Below are 20,523 nucleotides of genomic sequence, written 5' to 3'. Positions count from 1 at the left end.
AGAGCAGAAGAAACTGTCGGCTGAAACGGAACTGTGCAAAACCTCCTCATTATGTAGAATCAAAACTGCAAAATACAAATAAGAAATTAATGTACCCATTTATAAATAATAAATGTGAAAACTAATTTGAGCATAAATGAAAATATAAGCATTTATACACGTCTTTATCTATTATTTTACGTTCATGATTTTAAAATTAGTACATTTATTTTGTTTATCATTTATAAATGGGAACCTTTATTTCCTGTTTGTATTTGGCAGTTTTGATTCTCCATATTTCATGCCAATGCAAGATTTTAAGACACATTCAATGTTGAAAAAGTAAGTCAGACTACCTGACCTGCTATAATAAACAGCAGTTTTTTTAATGACATAAACACAATTAAACATAAAACAATTAACCAATACGATTATAACATGAGTTAAAACATTTTTCAGCCACCATACCATAATCATTACTTTTGTCTGCTATTAGCCGTTTTGGAAGGTCATGGCCGACCTCATGATCTTGGAAACTTGGATATCAGAATTATTTTCGAGTTTTCCATTGGAAATGACGGGATTGTTTATGTGCAATCTTCACCTCGGATCGATTAGTATTTGACGTAAATTGCTCAGCTGCACCGAAAGGCAGGATAATGCATAAATACGGCTCCAACATCCTCCAAACTTACCTTATGATTGATGTTGAAGTTCTTCATCTTTTTTCAGCTCCTATTGATGGATAAAGTCTCTTTGGTAAGAAGTTCTCTCTGATCAGTGTGATAAAATGTGCTCGTTTTTTTCTTTTTCCCAACTTTATTGAAACAAAATGCACTCGTAAATGCACACTGTGTATGGCTCAGATGGAATGATGTTGACCAATCGTTGCTAAGAGGGGCGTGACGCCCTTATTTGGGTTGCCAGATTGGTTCAGGTGTGTTGAAAGGGGGGATCACAAAAGTGCAGGCAAGTTTCTTTTGCACAACACTCAAAGACCACGTTGGTACGGAAATTCTATCAAATGGGTTGCCAGATTTGGGTCTTTCTTTATTTCATTTTTTTCGCCACTTCGGGGCTCTGGTGATGACGGGGGCCCTACGCGGCTGTGTAATTCGCGTATAGGGAGGGCCGGCCATGTGTGCGGGATCACGTGTGCATGCTCTTATGCGCGCTAGTATGCGCGCGCGCCCGTTCCGTGCATAAATAAATACTCACCGTGGTTGCGTTGACTTTACCTGATTCACATATGAGGAAATGGGAAGGGGGGGGGGGGGGGGGGGACAAGAGAAAAGAGAGAGGAAAAGAGAACAAAAAACCAAAAAAACGAAACAACAACAGAAACATGAATGTGAGAGAAAGAAAAAACAGTTTTCCTGAGAGGTGTGGATTATTGATGATCCGATTATTTCCTATTCAATTAAATAAGTTTGCTGGTTTCTTCTGGGCGGCGCAGATGTCAGTGCGCCTCTGAAAGCCTTCAGCACAGCCAGGGTGTTACCTCTGGGTCCCGGAACAGCTTGCCGTTCACAAAAAGTTTATCAACGGCAACCACCGCACGGGCTCCAGCAGACAGGTGCTTCCTCCTCAGCGGGAAGAAGATTTTCCGCCGGCGGAGGATCTCGCCTGGAAACTGATCATTCACGCTGTAATGTGTGCCTTTCAGCTCTCGCCCTCTGCTTTTTACCTGCACCTTTTGTTTATAATGTTCAAATTTAGCAACAATAGGACGGGGACGCTGATTGTCCGGCCTTTTTCCTCCGAGCCGGTGAACCCTGTGAAAGGACATCTTCTGGACTTCTTCCTTGGGGAGCTTCAGGTGGACCTCTATAAAGGACTTAACAATGTTCTCTGGGTCTTCCCCTGCCTCTTCTGGAATCCCTGCGAACACTAGATTGTCCCTCATGCTCCTCGCCTGAAGATCCAGGAGGGTTTCTTTGATGGATCGGTTTTCCTCAGAGAGACGGGCGGTGTCGTTGCCCAGGGTCTTCACGGTCTCTCTGAGGGCCTGGTTCTCCACTGCGAGCTCCTGCACCTGCTGTTGGCTGAACTCCAGAGACTCTCGCAGACCTTGGAATTCCTTATGGAGGATCTCCAGCAGATTTAAACGGCAATCAAGGCTGGAGAGCTTTTTATCAATTGAATCCAGGATATCACTCATGTTGCTGCCTGGGGAGGAGGCAGCCCCCGGGGAGTCTTCGGGGCGGCCTCGTTTGGTGGACGGAGTGGCGGTGTTGGATTTCTTCATGACGCAGGTATTGAAACACTTGTCGATGTAATTCTCCAGATCCTCCAGGTCGTCCAGGCTGACAAATGCTTGATAAACTTTTTCAGATTTTTATTTTTTAATTTATTGGATTATTTAAATATGGCGGTGTAATGAAATAAATCAAAAATTTTTGTTCACAACTTACGCGCCGCCAAGTAAACTCACCACACTCCTCCTGTCGGCTCTCGCGATACTACAGCATCACGTCCGAATCACGTCTGATTCTGATTCTGATTCTGAACTTTTTCACGACACCTGCTTTCCTTCCGATCATGGATTGTGCACCTTCTGTAGCCAGGTTGACAGCACGGGACCACCCCAACTCTGTCCAGTGCAGCAGCGACAGAGCCGAAAATGTCTGCGGCTGTTGTTGTGTCCATCATAGGCACCATCTCAAGAAACTCTTCAGTAACAGTCAATCTCTCATCAACTACACGAACAAATATGGCCAGTTGAGCAACATCTGTGATGTCAGTGCTCTCATCAAGCGGGGAGGATGTTAGCTCAGAGTAAGTCCAGGTTCTGTCGAGTCGTGATTCACGCAGGCGGTAATGATGCCCGACGGAGACAGTCAGAGGTGGTTAAGTTAAATGTAGCTTCGGTGTATAAACTGGCTAAGACGATGTCTGTCACTGTAATTTTCTCTGGTCCCCTGCCGAACTTAGTCAGTGATGAAATGTACAGCCGCTTTTCTTCATTTAACCGCTGCCCAGAAAACGGCGTTGGTTTTGTGGATAGTTGGAGCGCGTTTTGGGGGAAGCCCGGTCTCATGCGGAGAGACGGCCTCCATCCTACTTGGGATGGTGCCGCTCTTCTTTCTAGAAACATTTCTGCTAGCCTTAGTCTGTCAACCTGACAATCCAGAGACGAGACCCGGGCGCAGAGCAGCAGTGTAAAATGCTCCTCTGAGCCTCCCTTAGGGTTAGTGCTGGTGCAAAATCCATGCAGGGAAAGTCAAGCAGGCCCTAGCTTTAGCTCATGTACTGAAAGACAAGTAAAAGGAGCGCGTCATAAAAATCCTTAAAGTGACAGACAGCAGTTCTCACAAGCAGAATTATGATGTCATTAAATGTGGTTTATTAAACATTCGATCCATTCATTTCCTCTAAGTCCCTCTTACTCAATGAGTTAATCACTGATAACAACCTTAGTCTTCTAGCCCTTAACAGAAACTTGGCTCCAACAGGATGTTTATGTTAGATTGATTGAAGCAACCCCCCCCCCCCACGCACACACACACACACACTGATGCTAACTATCAGAAATCCACAATTTCAGGGAAAGGAGGTGGTTTGGCAGTAATATCACAGTCTAGCTTACTTTTCACCCCTAAAGTTAAAAATGCTTATAATTTATTTGAAAGCATCATATTGTTTATAAATCACCCAAACAGGAAAACTCGCAAACCTGTTTTATTCATAATTATTTATCGCCCCCCCCCCCCCCCCCCCCCACCCCACCCCCACCCCCAGCCCATATTCAGAGTTTCAAACTGAGTTTTCCGACTTCTTATCGACTATTGTCTTAGATCCTGATCAAACTATAATAATAGGGGATTTTAATATTCATGTTGATGACCCCAGTGACTGTCTAGGAAATGCTTTTGCAGCTTTATTAGATGATGTTGGTTTCACCCATAGTGTGAATGAACCCACTCACTATCATAAGCACACCCTGGACCTTGTTTTAACCCATGGTATAGAGATCAGCCAGCTGAGTGTCATTCCTCTTAACCCCATCATTTCTGATCACTTTATGATTACCCTCCAGTTTACACTGGAACATCCTTCTGCCCCAGTGAATAAGAAACAGCCTAGAAGAACCTTAACTGACGTTCGTGTCTGAGTTTAAACACACAGTTCAGCCAGTACTTAGTGATATTCTGAGAAAATACTCTGAGACCAGCTCCCATAGCGTCAGTCCTAGTATAAATGACCACTTTGTTAATGATGCCTTACAAGCCCTCAGGAGTACACTCGATGTTGTTGCCCCCCTGAAACCTAAGTTCGTTAGACAAAACCGAGTAGCACCATGGTTTAACGCTGAAACACGTTCTCTTAAACAAGAAACCTGTAAGTTGGAAAGAGAATGGCCCCACTCCGGTTCAGAGCAGTCTCTGAATACCTGGAAACATAGCCTATTAAATTATAAAAAAGCTCTGCGTAGAGCTAGAAGCCAGTACTATTCAACCTTAATATCAGAGAATGAAAATAATCCAAGATTTCTTTTTAGCACTATTGCTAAATTAACTCGCAGTTGGAGCTCAGTAGAACAACATTGTCATGGGGCATCTGTCAGACTCCTCCCCCTCCAGCTCCCCTTCACTCTGCTCCTGATTTCCACCAGCTGTCGTCACTCAGCTCATCAACCTCCTCTGCTCTTAAGGAGACTCAACTCAATCATTCGACGCCAGTTCGTTACCCCTTATGGTGACTATGCCTGGTCTGGTCTGGTCTGGTCTGGTCTGGTCTGGTCTGGTCTGGTCTGGTCTGGTCTGGTCTATGTTCATGTTCATCAAACTTTTATCAAACTTTTATTTCAGACTCAGGTGGTCCATAGGAAGAAAAGAGAATAAAATAAAACATAAGATACAAATACAGTATTTATAATAAAAAGTAAAAAGATATAACTTAAAAAGAGTATAATCGCTGTATCCAGTGTTTCCTTAGGGCAGAAGTGTAGCGGCATGAGCTTCTTTTGGGATCAGTCAGAGACATGATAATTGAGTTCTTAGATTTGTCCAGGCGTTCCATGAGGCTGTATGTAAGCTTACGCAGTAGAGCTTCACAGGTGGGGATGTGAGCGTCCACAAACAGCTGACTGGCTCTGTACCACCTGGGCACCTGTAGCAGAAGCCTAAAAGCATCATTATAGGCCACTAAGAATTTGTGGAATGTCCCACGTCCATAGTTCCACCAAAGAGGGGCCGTATACAGAGGAGTTGTTCATGTTAAATCAAGTCAAGTTTTGTCTTGTATTAATTCTGCTGTCCAACCTCAGGAGAATCATCCCACGAGTGACGCCAGTTGGATCATCCATCAAGCTCTCTGAGAACTAGAAGATCTCTTGGCTCATGCTGACCGCGCTGAACACCTCCAGCCACGCCACAGCCAAGCGCTCCAGCCACGCCACAGCCAAGCGCTCCAGCCACGCCACAGCCAAACGCTCCAGCCACGCCACAAGCCTCTGTCCTGTTCAGACCTCCGCCACCACAAAATTCAAAATTTCCTGGAAAGAAATAAATCATTTCTTACCCGCCACTTACCTGTTGTATTTCTGGGTTCCAGCGCCTGGGTTCGCCACTCTCCGAGATTCATGACAGAACGAACTGGCCCTACTCCGGACCCAGCTGACCCAGACGGACTACGCTTTGCGGTAAATCAACAAGGCATCGCCCTGGGTCGTCAAGCCGCCGCCCTGTCTCAAATAGCGTCCGTCCAACAGGAACTTTTTCAACACCTAGACAGCTTAACACAAACATTAATGGATGTTACAGGGCAAATGGCTACCCCTGTAACTACAGCTACGCTTCCTGCTTCTAGCAACGTCTCCACATCCGCTTCCGCCTCGACTCCGGAAAATTTCCGTCTACAACCAGAGCCGTTCTTCGGCGAAATCGAAACATGTGGCGGTTTTCTGCTTCAGTGCCGTCTTCTGTTCCAACAAGCTCCAAGGTATTACCACTCTGATCATAGCAAGATAACACTAATAATCAACTCTCTCCGTAACAAAGCATTACAATGGGCCCAGGCGTTCTTGGCGGTCAACCCGATTTCCCATCTGACCTTCGAACACTTCATCAATGAATTCCAGCTGGTTTTTGATCAGACGAGGAGACAGGAGGAAGCCACTCGTAAACTCTTGGCCCTCAAGCAACGTAACCGGTCTGTCAGTGACCATATCATTGACTTTAGGATCCTAGCAGTGGAAGCAGGATGGTTGGATCCTGCGTTGCGAGGGGTATTTTACCAATCCCTGAGCGAAACTATTAAGGACCACCTATGTACCCAACCAGAGACTTGCACGTTTGAGGAGCTCGTCACCGCAGCTCTCCGTTCAGACACCCGTCTTAGGGAGCGACAACAGGAAAGGACTTCTCAGCCTTGCAAAAACCCAGTTAAGACATCTCAAGGTACGGCACAGCATCATTATTCTATCTCATCACCTGAGCTCTCTTACAGTCATCCGGACGAACCCATGCAGATTGGGCACTCCAAACTCTCTGCGGATGAACGGCAGAGACGTCGGGTTGAAGGTGCGTGCTTTTATTGTGGAGAACCAGGTCACCTAGTAAATCAATGCAATTTACGTCCAAACTCCAAAACTTCCCCACTAGAAGACAGGCCGCGGGCGGGTGACTCCACTTCAAAAAACTTTCTCTTCATTCCTGTCAAGCTTTGCCATGCATCCGAAATCATTGAACTACAAGCCCTAATCGACTCTGGAGCCGAACAGAGCTTCATTGACCATAGCATCATCTCCCGTCTGTCTCTACCCACCGAAAAACTCCAAGCCCCTGTTAAAGCTGCTGGGTTAGGGGGTCAACATCTGTCCGTTATCACGCATTGTACTGAACCTGTTCTGCTCATTTCTTCCGGCAATCACAGAGAATTCACCCGGTTTTTTTTTTCACCCACTCTCCGCAGAATCCTATAGTGTTGGGGTTTTCCTGGTTACAGCGCCACAACCCGCAGTTTGACTGGGTTCGGCATCGCCTCACTAATTGGAGTGAATTTTGTCTCGCTAAGTGTTTACAGTCAGCCGTTCCGTCCGTTAAAATATCCACCTCCAACACTCCTGAAATTATCGACCTTTCTAACGTGCCTGAATGCTACCATGATTTACGTTCTGTCTTTAGTAAATCTAAAGCCAGCTCGCTGCCTCCCCACAGGCCGTATGATTGTTCCATCAACCTATTGGATGGAGCTTCTCTTCCTAAGGGAAGGTTATTCAATCTCTCCGGTCCCGAGAAAGCAGCTATGGAGAGTTACATCCATGAAGCACTTTCTTCGGGACACATTCGCCCCTCGTCTTCTCTGGCTGGCGCCGGTTTTTTCTTTGTCCAAAAGAGAGACAAAACCCTGAGACCCTGTATTGACTACCGCGAACTCAACCAAATAACGATTAAAGACAAATACACTCTTCCGCTTATTACCTCCGTTTTTGACTCCATTCAGGAAGCTCGCATATTCTCCAAACTTGACCTACGTAATGCTTACCATCTTGTTCGGGTCAAGGAAGGAGATGAATGGAAGACCGCATTTAAAACTTCCCTTGGTCACTATGAATACTTGGTCATGCCATTTGGTCTTACTAATGCCCCCGCTGTTTTTCAGCGTCTGGTCAACGACGTCCTCAGAGACTTCATCAACCGTTTCGTATTTGTGTACCTCGACGATATTCTCATTTATTCCAGAGACCCCATTCAACATCAAAATCAGGTTCGTCAGGTGCTTCAACGTTTGTCCGAGAATCAGCTGTTTGTCAAAGCCGAGAAGTGTCAATTTCACACTTTTATTATCCCTTTTCTCTGTTATATTTTTGAGGCTGGTTGCATACGTCCCGAACCTGCCAAGATCGAGGCCGTCTCCCAGTGGGAACCTCCTACTTCCCGTAAAAAGTTGCAACAGTTTCTTGGTTTCGCTAACTTTTACCGTCGTTTTATTAGGAACTATAGTGCTATTGCTGCCCCACTCACCCAGCTTACATCCACCACTAGGTCCTACCAATGGAACACCACAGCCCAAAAAGCCTTCGACACCCTCAAAAGGCTCTTCGTGACAGCTCCCATTCTTATCCAACCTGATCCTATGAGACAATTTGTGGTCGAGGTTGATGCTTCCGACACTGGTGTTGGGGCCGTTCTCTCTCAAAGAGAAGAGAAGTCTGGCAAGCTCAAGCCTTGTGCATTCTTTTCAAAAAAACTCATCTGCCGAGCGGAATTACGATGTGGGGAATCGAGAACTTCTTGCAATTAAATTGGCTATAGAAGAGTGGCGTCACTGGCTGGAGGGAGCAGTTCAACCCTTCATCGTCTGGACAGACCACAAAAATCTTGCATACCTTCGTTCCGCAAAAAGGCTCAACTCACGCCAAGCACGCTGGTGTCTATTCTTCGACCGCTTCAATTTTTCCATAACCTACAGGCCAGGCAGTCGCAACGCCAAACCTGATGCTCTATCCTGGAAATACTGCGCTTCTGACAATCTAGACACCAACTCGAACAACATCATCCCGGACTCCTGCATTATTGGTAATCTCACTTGGGACATCGAGACCAAGGTGATGCAGGCCCAAGGTGAGGAACCAAACCACCCTGATCCTCCCAATGGTACTCTGTATGTCCCTCTTTCTCTAAGATCTGAAGCCATAACCTGGGCACACGCTTCACGCATCGCCTGTCACGGTGGCATAGCCAGAACCCTCAGTCTTCTCCGCAGGCGCTTCTTCTGGCTGGCCATGGGCAAGGATGTCAAGGAGTATGTAGCCGCCTGTCCCACCTGCGCTCGCTCCAAATCATCAAATTCTCCGCCTTCTGGACTGCTCCATCCTCTGTCAACTCCCTGCCGCCCTTGGTCCCATATTGCTGTGGACTTCGTTACCGGTCTGCCTCTCTCCCAGGGTAACTCCGTCATACTCACCGTTATTGACAGATTCTCCAAGTTTGTTCATTTCATCCCTCTACCACGGTTACCCACTGCCTCTGAGACCGCCGATGTCCTGGTCCAGAATGTTTTTCGTCACCACGGCATCCCAGCTGACAGTATCAGACCGTGGGCCCCAGTTTGTGTCACAAGTCTGGAAGACCTTCTGTTCAGCCTTGGGTGCCAGGGTCAGCCTCACCTCTGGATACCACCCTCAGTCAAATGGTCAAGCGAAGCGGGTCAACCAAGAGCTGGAGACTTCTCTCCGTTGCCTGGCAGATAGGAATTCCACTGACTGGTCCAAGTATCTGGTGTGGGTCGAGTATGCACACAATACGCATCCCTCTTCTGCTACAGGTCTGTCTCCGTTTGAGGCCGCCCTCGGGTACCCACCACCACTGTTCCCCTCGCAAGAACTGGACTTGGCAGTACCCTCGGTTCAGGACCATCTGCGCATGGGGCATCTGTCAGACTCCTCTCCCTCCAGCTCCCCTCCACTCTGCTCCTGATTTCCACCAGCTGTCGTCACTCAGCTCATTAACCTCGTCTGCTCTTAAGGAGACTCAACTCAATCATTCGACGCCAGTTCGTTACCCCTTATGGTGACTATGCCTGGTCTAGTCTTGTTCATGTTCATGTTCATGTTAAATCAAGTCAAGTTTTGCCTTGTATTAATTCTGCTGTCCAACCTCAGGAGAATCATCCCACGAGTGACGCCAGTTGGATCATCCATCAAGCTCTCTGAGAACTAGAAGATCTCTTGGCTCATGCTGACCGCGCTGAACACCTCCAGCCACGCCACAGCCAAGCGCTCCAGCCACACCACAGCCAAACGCTCCAGCCACGCCACAAGCCTCTGTCCTGTTCAGACCTCCGCCACCACAAAATTCAAAATTTCCTGGAAAGAAATAAATCATTTCTTACCCACCACTTACCTGTTGTATTTCTGGGTTCCAGCGCCTGGGTTCGCCACTCTCTGAGATTCATGACACACATGTTCCTGTTTCTCTCAGCTCTGATGATTTTCTTACATTTTTCTATAGCAAAATCTCAAATATTAGACATAAGTTAAATCAAGTTATTCCTACTATCAGCCCAGAACAGGCTGAAGCGGTAGAAGTGGAGGCATCCATAGAAACCTCTGTAACATTAGACTGCTTCACTGCTGTGGATCAAGCGGAAATAACATCAATTATTACGTCCTCCAAATCCTCAACTTGTCTGTTAGACCCAATTCCCACTAGACTTTTTAAAGAAACTTTTCTCTTAATTAATGATTCCATATTAACGATGATAAATACTTCTCTGGAAACGGGTTACGTGCCACAGTCTTTTAAATATGCAGTTGTTAAACCTCTTCTGAAAAAGCCCAGTTTGGATCCTAGCATCTTGGCCAACTATAGACCGATATCAAACCTGCCCTTTATTTCTAAAATCCTAGAGTTGTAGTAAAGCAGCTTTACTGCCACCTACAGGACAACAGCCACTTTGAAGACTTTCAGTCTGGGTTTTAGACCCCACCACAGTACGGAAACTGCACTAGTTAGAGTCTTTAATGACTTGTTATTGGCCTCAGAAAAGGGACTACTTTCTATTCTGGTCCTGTTAGACCTCAGTGCAGCCTTTGACACTATCGACCACAGTATTTTACTCCATAGACTAGAGCAGGACATAGGGATCAGAGGATCTGCTCTCCAGTGGTTTAAATCCTATCTGTCCAATAGGTATCAGTTCGTTAATGTAAATAGCCATTCTTCTCAGTGCACTCGAGTCAACTATGGAGTCCCACAGGGCTCAGTCTTAGGACCGATCCTGTTTACGCTTTATATGCTACCCTTAGGAAACATAATCAGGAAACACAGCATTAATTTTCATTGTTATGCCGACGATACGCAGTTGTATTTATCCATGAAACCTGACCAGAATGACAATATAGAGAAACTGAACGCCTGCATCAGTGACATCAAGACCTGGATGACAATTAATTACCTCCTCTTGAACCCAGAAAAAAACTGAGGTCATTATACTAGATCCTAAAAACCTCAGAGATGCTCTGTCTGCTCAGACAGTCTCCCTGGATGGCATAAGTATAGCCTCCAATTCCACAGTTAGAAACCTTGGGGTTTTATTTGGCCAGGATTTATCGTTTAAGGCTCACACATCTCAGGCGTGTAGAACTGCCTTTTTTCACCTGCGGAATATTGCTAAGATCAGAAATATACTTTCTAAGAGTGATGCTGAAAAACTCATCCATGCATTTGTTACGTCGAGGCTGGATTACTGTAACTCTTTGTCAGCAGCGTGTCCTAAGAGTTCTTTAAGAAGTCTCCAGCTTGTTCAGAACGCAGCAGCTAGATTGTTAGCTGGAACTAGCAGAAGAGATCACATCACTCCTGTGTTAGTGTCGCTCCATTGGCTCCCAGTTGATTCTAGAATCAAGTTCAAGATCCTCCTGTTAACCTTATACCCTATATTAAGGACCTCATAGTCCCTTACCATCCAATAAGAACACTTCGCTCGCAAAATGCAGGACTGCTTGTGGTTCCTAGATTAGTAAAAGTACGGTTGGAGGTAGAGCGTTTAGCCACCAAGCCCCTGTTTTATGGAATAAGCTCCCAGCTCATATAAGAGAGGCCGATTCAGTTTCTACATTCAAAGTTAGACTGAAAACATTCCTCTTTGGACAGGCTTATTGTCAGACTAGTTAGTATTCAGAGATTCTTTAACTTAATGTTAATGTCTCCTAGGAGAGGGAAAGCAAGAAAGAAAGAAAAACAACAAAAATGTCTACCTGGGTCCTAGATCATCACCATCAGCCTGATCACCATCAGTTCTCTAAAACCTACAGCCACACCACAACTCCAAGCCACGCATGTACTCCAAGCCACGCCACAACTCCAATCCACGTCGACTTACCTCAAGCCCCGCTTCCTTTCCACGCCAAAACCACAAATCCACTCCACATCATTGGCCCCCACCACTTGGCCGGAATCATCACTCCGTCAGGGTAATCACATCAAGACTCCTCCACTGGTCCTCGTACAGAACAATAAATCCTCTTATTCTCCATCTTACTCTCCTGTGCTCTTTGTGGGTTCCAGCGTCTGGGTCTGCTCTGCCTAAGCTGATCATGACACTATGTTTCAAATTGACTTAAAGACTTACTGTGCCTACCATCCTCAGAGTGCTGGGTTGGTACAAAAAATGAATGGCACAATTAAAAATAGGCTGAAGAAATGTATTGATGAAACTGGAAGGCCATGGACTCAGTGCCCTCTCTTGGGAGGAGCCCACCTTTCTTAGCGTCTTCCCAGCATCAGCATGAGAACTATGTGTTATCTGTGTCAAGACCGGAATCGAAGGGTGCTCTGTGTCAGACTGCGAAAAGATGGACATGTTGCGATTAACGTTTTCTGGTAGCGCTGCAGCTGTGTTTTATCTGTGTTTCCCCTCCTTAGCGCTCAGCGTATATTTAAGTTAAGGAAACCCAAGAAACTTAATAAAAGAGGAGGCGACAGAATTGCGCCAGAACGGAGAGAGATAGTTGCTGGGTATTATCTCTGATCATTCTCCTCATGAAAAGCTGCCTTTCTTGCCTGTCTTTTGACTTTCTTTCCCTAAGTTGTTATTCTGATGTAGCAAATTCCTTTAGCCCAACAATTTCTTTTAAAACTTTTCTTTAAAAAAGAATGTGTAAACACTGAATAAGCACTTACTCTCCTGGAATCCTAAAATTTTCAGCGTTCTTGTTTGAAAAAATGTTGCTGATTCAGGAGAATCCTGCTTTTAAATTTGGTGTTGCTCACTTTAATAAAACATATATTTCGGGCTAAAGCAAACATATAATTACTTACAACCGTACAAAGTATACATTTAACCACTATATTATAAGTGTTATCTGGTGAAGGCACACAAGTCCAAAAATTCTACACAGCCCCTGAATGCACCTGCTGCTTTGAAGTACCGGTATGTTAAATCTGCCCAATAAGGTCAGAATTAAATGTTTGAACCAACTCTGGGATGAATGTTTGTGGTACAGAGGTGGGAGGAGGACACTTAGAAGTCATGGTTGTGAGTTTGAGTCCTCTGTCACATGATGAGCAATGCCTCACCTGTCAAAGTGGCTAGAAAACTAACGGACAAATTGAATTTTTACTGGATTTGGTGGGTGTTAATTTGGAGCCCTGACTGAAATACCTCCACACATGAGCCAAAATTAAATTTTTGAGTCATCGGCCAAGTTGGCTGGTAGACAAAAAGAAAAATGTTTGGGCCAAATTATATAAGTTTAGACAAAAATTATATCACTAATTTACTTTTTGAACTTTTTCCAGATTTTTTTTTTTTAATAAAATAAAATTTATTCGAAGTAATTTTTAAATGGTATGAACACGTCTTTGTTATCATCTAACTGTAAACTCAAATTCAAACATGCTGAGAAAGCAAGAACAGATTTTATAGAGATTTCCTAATTCAGCCTCCTTACACCTACTTCCTCCTTTACTGGCCACCTGGCGACCAACCCACCAATTTTTCCTCGCCAAAGGGGAAAAAATGCTCTCAACCAGTGAGTTTAATTCCTTTAAAACAACAGTTTGAAAACACAGACTCTAGACTCAGTTCTAGGTGGAGGAAGACCCAGGACACGCTGGAGGGATTACATCTCTCGGCTGATCAAGGAACGCCTTGGGGTCCTTCAATAGGAACTGGAGGAAGTGGTTAAGGCGAGGGAAAGTCCGGGCATCTTTGTTTAGAACGCTGCCCCTGCGACCCGGTCCTGGATGAGTGGAAGAAGATGAATGGATGGATAGACAAAAAATGTCTCAAATCCACATTCTAGAGATTTTTCATTTCTCTCTTTATTTCTGACTACAAACATTACTCCACAGAATATTAACAGTTAAAACTTTTATTTCAAAATGATCCAAAGAAGAGAAATCACTAAAAACAAGCATTTCACTTCTTTCAGGGACTATTTGAGTTTACAGAACTCTGCTGTAGCTCCAACAAAAAGACCAATCAACCCCAGTCCAGCATGGAGCGTCTGAGTGAATGTGGTCTGGACTCTGTGGAGGAGAGTCATGCTTTCAGAGATGCTGTAGAAGGACAGAACACCTGCTCTGTGATCCAGGTACACTCCTACTCTGGAGGGAACAGAAGCTGAGATGGAGGTTTTTATTCTGTTGTGGTAAAATGAAAAACTGTTTGGATAACAAACTAATGACCAAGATTTGTCATTAAAACCAAATCCACTTTCATTTCCACACATGCTGATGTTCTTGTATGTGACTGCTACACAAACATAGTCTCTCCACTCCACCTCCCAGTAACAACGTCCAGTCAGACTTTCTCTACTCAGAACCTGGAAATACTCAGTAAATCTGTTTGGATGATCAGAATAAGACTGAGGTTTTTTCATCAATGTCACCTTTCTGTTCTCCTCTGACATTAACAATCGTCTGTTTGCTGTGTTTGGATCCAGTGTGATTTGACATGAATATTTCAAGAAGTCAGCTCTGCTCTTTGGTTCTGGTTCTGGCAGTAAAACATCCACATGAGTGACTGTCAGTGAGATGTTTGTCCATTCCTCTCTCAGAATGTCCTGCAGTTTGTCTCTGAGCTCTGACACAGCTGCTGTCACATCCTCAAAGTATCTCAGAGGACGGACATTGATGCTGGATGAGTGTGTGGACTCACTGAGTGGTGGCAGTGAGGGGTAGTTGAGCAGAAACTGGCTGTGATCCTCTGTGAGTAAGAGCTGCTTCAGCTCAGCGTCTCTCCTCTTCAGCTCAGTGATCTCCTGCTCCAGCTCCTCCTGAAGATCTTTGACTCGACTCACTTCAGTTTGCTGCTGGGATCTGATCTGCTGCTTCACATCACAGCTTCTTTTCTGGATGAGACGGATCATCTCAGTGAAGATCTTCTCACTGTCCTTCACTGTTTGATCAGCAGAGTGATTGATGGCCTCCACCTCCTGTTGAAGCAGCTTCACCTCCTTCTCTCTGTCCTGGATTCTCTGCTGGATTTGTTGTTGACTCTCCTCCAGCTCTCTCTGCCTCTCAGTCCTTTCTGCTGCAGCTGAGACTGTGTCGTGGCCTCTATGTTCTTCCACAGAGCAGAGATAACAGAAACATTTCTGATCAGTGCGACAGAACATCTTCATCACCTCATCATGACGGGAGCAGATGTTCTCCTGCAGGTTCTTGGAGGGTTCCACCAGCTTGTGTTTCTTGAATGCAGCTGCATCCAAATGAGGCTGAAGGTGTTTCTCACAGTAAGAGGCCAGACAGATCAAACAGGACTTGATGGCTTTCAGTTTTCTTCCAGTGCAGACATCCCAGACCACATCTTCAGGTCCAGCATAGCAGAGATCAGCAGGAGGAGCTTGGAGTCCAGGCTTCTTCAGCTGATCCACTAAAGCTGCTAACATGGTGCTTTTCACCAGAACAGGCCTCGGTATGAAGGTCTTCCTGCACTGAGGACAGCTGTGGATTTTCGCCTCTTTATCCCAGAATCCTTGAATACACTTCATGCAGTAGCTGTGTCCACAGGGAATAGTCACCGGATCCTTCAGCAGATCCAGACAGATGGAACAGCAGAAGGTTTCTTGATCCAGATCATTCATGGTAATTTTACTTCACACTTCTGCAGTGAAGGTTTCCTCACAGCTTGTTTTCCATTCAAGACTTTGAACTTTCAAAGGTTTTATCATCAGGAGGAGGGATTTCAGGATCAGATTCCAGTCGGTGGTTTCCCAGAAGACTTTACTGCAACTCATAAACATTTAATGGCTTTACTCTCAAAAATCATAAAAGAGACAAAGTACAAAATTTTTCTTGGTTATTCACATATGTTATGTTTTGGCAACAACAGTTTGAAATTGGTTGGAAATTAACATCATCATTCTTTGTTAAATGTAAAAATCAATATTATAGTTAGAAAAAAATACTGTTTACTCTTTACATTTCCCTTTTTTATCCATTAAAAACTACATATAATGGATAGAAATCATAATTTTAATGTTAACATAAATTTAATATAATGTAATATCCATTTTAAAAATTGTAAAATGGCCATCTGTTAATTATAAAAATCATGTATACGTTTAAAGAATACTATATCAGTAAAGTAGACATAACACTGTTTCAAAAATCTTCATAGCACAAATTGATCAAGTATAAAAAGTTAACAATATGACAAAATTAGGTTTCTATCAGTTTTTGGAGCAAGTGAAGAAATATAATTAGAAATCTATCAATTTTACCATCTTCAGTAGTTATACATACATACATACATACATACATACATACATACATACATACATACATATATATATATATATATATATATATATATATATATATATATATATATATATATATATATATATATATATATATATATATATATATAGGCATTAGCGTTAAGGGTCTTGCCCAAGGACCCTCACTGGTTGATGTTAATTGCCCGTGCACCTTACCAACCGAGCTATATATATATATATATATATATATATATATATATATATATATATATATATATATATATATATATATATATATATTGTCATGATTAACTGCCTTAGCAGACCCAAGTGCTGGAACCCGGAAGGAGACTCGATAGGCACTGAGGTAAGTAGAAATAGGTTTAATTTGACTGCAGGAATAATATTGAGTCCCAGGTTCTTCTGTGAAGGCCAGAGGTGGGGGTTGGAGGGTCTTGGCGGCAACAACCGTATGATCCATGATGAAAGCCAGAGGGGCGATGGAGCGAGACGAGCGAGAGGTGGACAGCAACCAGAGGAGTATCTCATGAGGGCGAGATCCTGGAGTGGCACAAAGACAAGGTAATTAGTCGAGGGCAAAAAGGCATGGACAAGAATCTAGGGGAGGCCAGGAGATGCCCCGTAGGAGTACAACGAACTAGCGTCGATTACAGGTCCGTGGTCTCCTCAAGGGTCTGCCGGCTGACGAGGCTGACGAGGCGCAGCTGGAGGTACCAGGTGTAGCTGATGAGGGGGAGGAATCTGCCAGAGGCACCGTAACATATATATATATATATATATATATATATATATATATATATATATATATATATATATATATATATATATATATATATATATATATATATATATATATATATATATATATATATATATATATATATATATATATATATATATATATATATTTGGCGTTACACCATTTAGCAACGATTGGTAAACATAATCTGAGCCTGGCATGGTGTGCATTTACGAGCTCATTTTGTTTCAATAAAGTTGGGGACTTCCAAGCACTTCTTAATGACGCCTTAAGAGATTTCTTGAATGGTTTGTGTTTGTCAATCTAGATGACATTCTCATCTTCTCCCCATCAGTCACAGAGCACATCCAACACGTACGGCAAGTGTTACAGAGACTATTGGAGAACCGGTTGTTTGTGAAAGCTGCAATTCATTGTGGAGGTAGACGCATCTGACATTGGGGAAGGAGCCCTTCTGTCACAACGATCCATTGACACTTAAAAATTGCCCCCTGTGCGTTTTTCTCCCGGCGCCTGGCCCCTGCTGGGAGAAATTATGACGTGGGGGAGCTCAGGAGTTATTGGCTGTTAAGCTAGCTCTGGAACATTGGATACACTCAACAACTCGACCCCCGTCAGGCACGCTGGTCTTTGTTTTACACTTTTTTTAATTTTCTTTTGTCCAACAGACCAGGGTCCAAGGAACAGAAACCTGACGCCTTGTCCCATGAGTTTACTCCAGATACACCAACATTGCCGCAACCCAACCTTCCTTCATCCTGCACTCTTGCTGCTTTCTCTTGGGAGATAGAGACCAAGGTTTTGGAGGCCCAGCAACAACAACCAGATCCAGGTATAGGCCTTGCTAATCACCTTTTTGTGCCAGACTCTGTCCGCCCTCAGGTCATCCAGTGGGGACTTTTCTCTCGCCGTATCTGTCATCCTGGTGGGGCCCGCACCAGCTCCCTGCTGAGACGCAGATTCTGGTGGCCAACCTTGGAGAAGGACGTATGGTAGTATGTTGCTGCCTGCCCAACATGTGCCCGAAATAAGGCCTCACATCAACCCCCTGCTGGTCTCCTCCATCCTCTACCCATTCCTGGCCGCCCATGGTCTCGTATAGCTATGGATTTCGTCAGGCTTACCCTCTTCTCGAGGTAACACCACCATACTCACCATTGTGGATCATTTCTCCAAAGCTGTCCATTATGTGGCCCTTCTCAAACTACCCTCTGCTACTGACACTGCCAACCTCCTTGTCCATCACATTTTCCACCTTTACGGGTTTTCTGCTGACATTGTATCAGATAAAGGCCTTCATTCACCTCCCTAGTTTGGAAGGCTTTTTGTCGGCCCATCAGTACCACAGTCAGTCTCTCCTCAGGTTTCCACCCTCAGACCAATGGACAGGCCGTAGGCGCCAACCAGGATCTGGAGACAGCCCTGCGGTGTGTGGCTGAGGCAAGCCCTTCCTCCTGGAGTGATTACTTGGACTGGGTTGAGTATGCCCATAACTCCCTCACCAGCTCTGTTACGGGTCTGTCATCTGTTTGGAATCTGTTTGAATGCACTAAGGGGTTTCAGCCACCTCTGTTTCCAGCCCAAGAGGAGGAGGTTGCTGTGCCATCTGTCCAGCTGCACATCCGCAGGTGCCGACGAGTGTGGAGATTAGCTCATCGGGCACTCCTGCATGCTCGGGAACATAGCTGCCGCATGGCTGATGCCCAGAGGTCTTCTGCTCCCCGCTATAGCCCTGGTCAGAAGGTGTGGCTTACTTACAAAAATATCCCACTCCATACTGCTTTGAGGAAGCTGTCTGCCCGTTACTTGGGCCCCTTTGAGGTTTTGGCTGTCATCAACCCATCTGCAGTCAAGCTCCGGCTCCCTGCCTCCATGAAGGTTCATCTCGTTTTCCATGTCTCCCACCTTCTTTAACCATCTTTAATTATTGATTTGTCGATTTTTTTTTTTTTTTAAATTAAGGTACTGCTGTGAAATAAATTGTAGTAGTTGTGTTGCCTGATGGCACGAGGAACAAACGTTTTCTTCAGTCTGTCTGTGGAGCAGCACTGGGACAGCAATCAAATGCTGAATGTAACCCTGCTGGTGAAGACCTCACACTGCGCGAAAAGAGCCAGAATCCATACATATCTGTTGGGGATACTTTCTTAAATATCTAAAGAATCTGGACCATTTCTGATGCATATCCAGACATGCAGCATATCTGAAGATATCCGGGCAAAAGATACTGGTTGTGTCTAATTTTGGTCAAATCCAAGTTCCGAATATGACCTGAAGTCAAATCTGGAAATATCTGGAGTAAAGATACTGAAGAAGGTAAATATCCTGTAGTATCTGTAGTGTATACTTATCTAAGTTTTGAGGCATTTCTGGTGCATATCCAGACAGGCAGCATATCTGAAGGTATCCGGGCAGAAGATACTGGTTGTGTCTTATTTTGGTCATATCCAAGTTCCGAATATGACTTGAAGTCAAATCTGGAAATATCTGAAGTAAAGATACTGAAGAAGGTAAATATCCTGTATTATCTGTAGTGTATACTTATCTAAGTGTTGAGGCATTTCTGGTGCATATCCTCCGTAGGTACCATTGCCGCTGTAGGTACCATAACCGTTCGGCCTGGAACTTCCGTTCGGGGTCCTTCGACTAGTGCTGACGTCACATTATGTGATTGGCTGTATGTTGGTCTGATGACGTGTCAGACAGTGATTGGTCTGGACAATTTAGGATACTACCATAGAAGAAAATATTATGACGTCTGTTGTAAACGAACAGAGCTGCGAGTTAGAGCGAGATTGTATTCGAAACGTGCCTTTATTATTGTTAGGATTATAATTGAATTCATGTTCTCTTGTAGTTTTTTTAATCCGTGCACCCATTGCTTTATTATTGACAGAACGGACCCGGAAGGGCAACATTTAGCCATGCTGACAAAAATTTCACCCACGGCTGAACTTAAACTGGAGTAATGAGCGGATTGTGATAGCATGTCTTTATAAAAATGACAAAGAATATTGTCAGACACAATTTATGAGGGAAAACCCCTTTAGGTTACAAAAGGGAACGTGAAATGAAAATATGTAGAGCCAAAGCAGATGTCGACGCTACGTAGTTTGTCCAAGTGGGGTTACCGTAGTGTGACGTTATACTCAGTCGAAAGGACCCCGAACGGAAGTTCCAGGCCGAACGGTTATGGTACCTACACCGTATTTTATGATACTGCATTAGGACATGTATTGTCTCTAGATATTAAATGTATCACTTGTTTGATAAGTGCCTTGCCTAGCAATTTATGTGCACAAGATACTTCAAAAGCACATATATTTTTTCCAGACATATATTGTTTATGATAAATTTGAATTAGGCATCTGATCTGTTAAGCTGAGTTTGCTCTGCACTTATATTTTCCCACAAATGTTTAAAAACAGGTGTAAAAAGTATTGACAAGTCAATCCAAGTTTGATTAAGATATACAGTAATATCCTCATTGCTTCATCAAAGGTAATAAATACAGTGGCACTTCGGGCATACAACAAATTTTTGTCATTTTCAACAGCCAATTTCTTCCTGAGCATGTATCAAGTGG

The 20,523-nt window shown here is 44.2% G+C and overlaps 1 protein-coding gene across 1 annotated transcript; it reads right to left on the bottom strand.

Moving 5' to 3' along the window:
- Positions 1 to 13,726: 13,726 nt before the first annotated feature.
- Positions 13,727 to 15,587, bottom strand: LOC101157156 (tripartite motif-containing protein 16-like). The gene has a single exon (XM_023965470.2). It carries the CDS (start codon positions 15,515 to 15,517, stop codon positions 13,865 to 13,867), a length of 1,653 nt encoding a protein of 550 aa, XP_023821238.1. The 5' UTR covers positions 15,518 to 15,587; the 3' UTR covers positions 13,727 to 13,864.
- Between the last annotated feature and the right edge of the window lie 4,936 nt (positions 15,588 to 20,523).

Source organism: Oryzias latipes, chromosome 17 (genome assembly GCF_053564925.1).
Source record: "Oryzias latipes strain Hd-rR chromosome 17, Olatipes_Hd-rR_3.1".
Classification (NCBI taxonomy): Eukaryota; Metazoa; Chordata; class Actinopteri; order Beloniformes; family Adrianichthyidae; genus Oryzias; species Oryzias latipes.
The sequence above is the reverse complement of the archived record's forward strand: the minus strand, read 5'-3'. Positions and strand labels throughout refer to the sequence as shown.

Coding starts and splice junctions, on each gene's coding strand:
- LOC101157156 (XM_023965470.2), bottom strand. CDS start 15,517: ATGAATGATCTGGATCAAGAAACCTTCTGCTGTTCCATCTGTCTGGAT.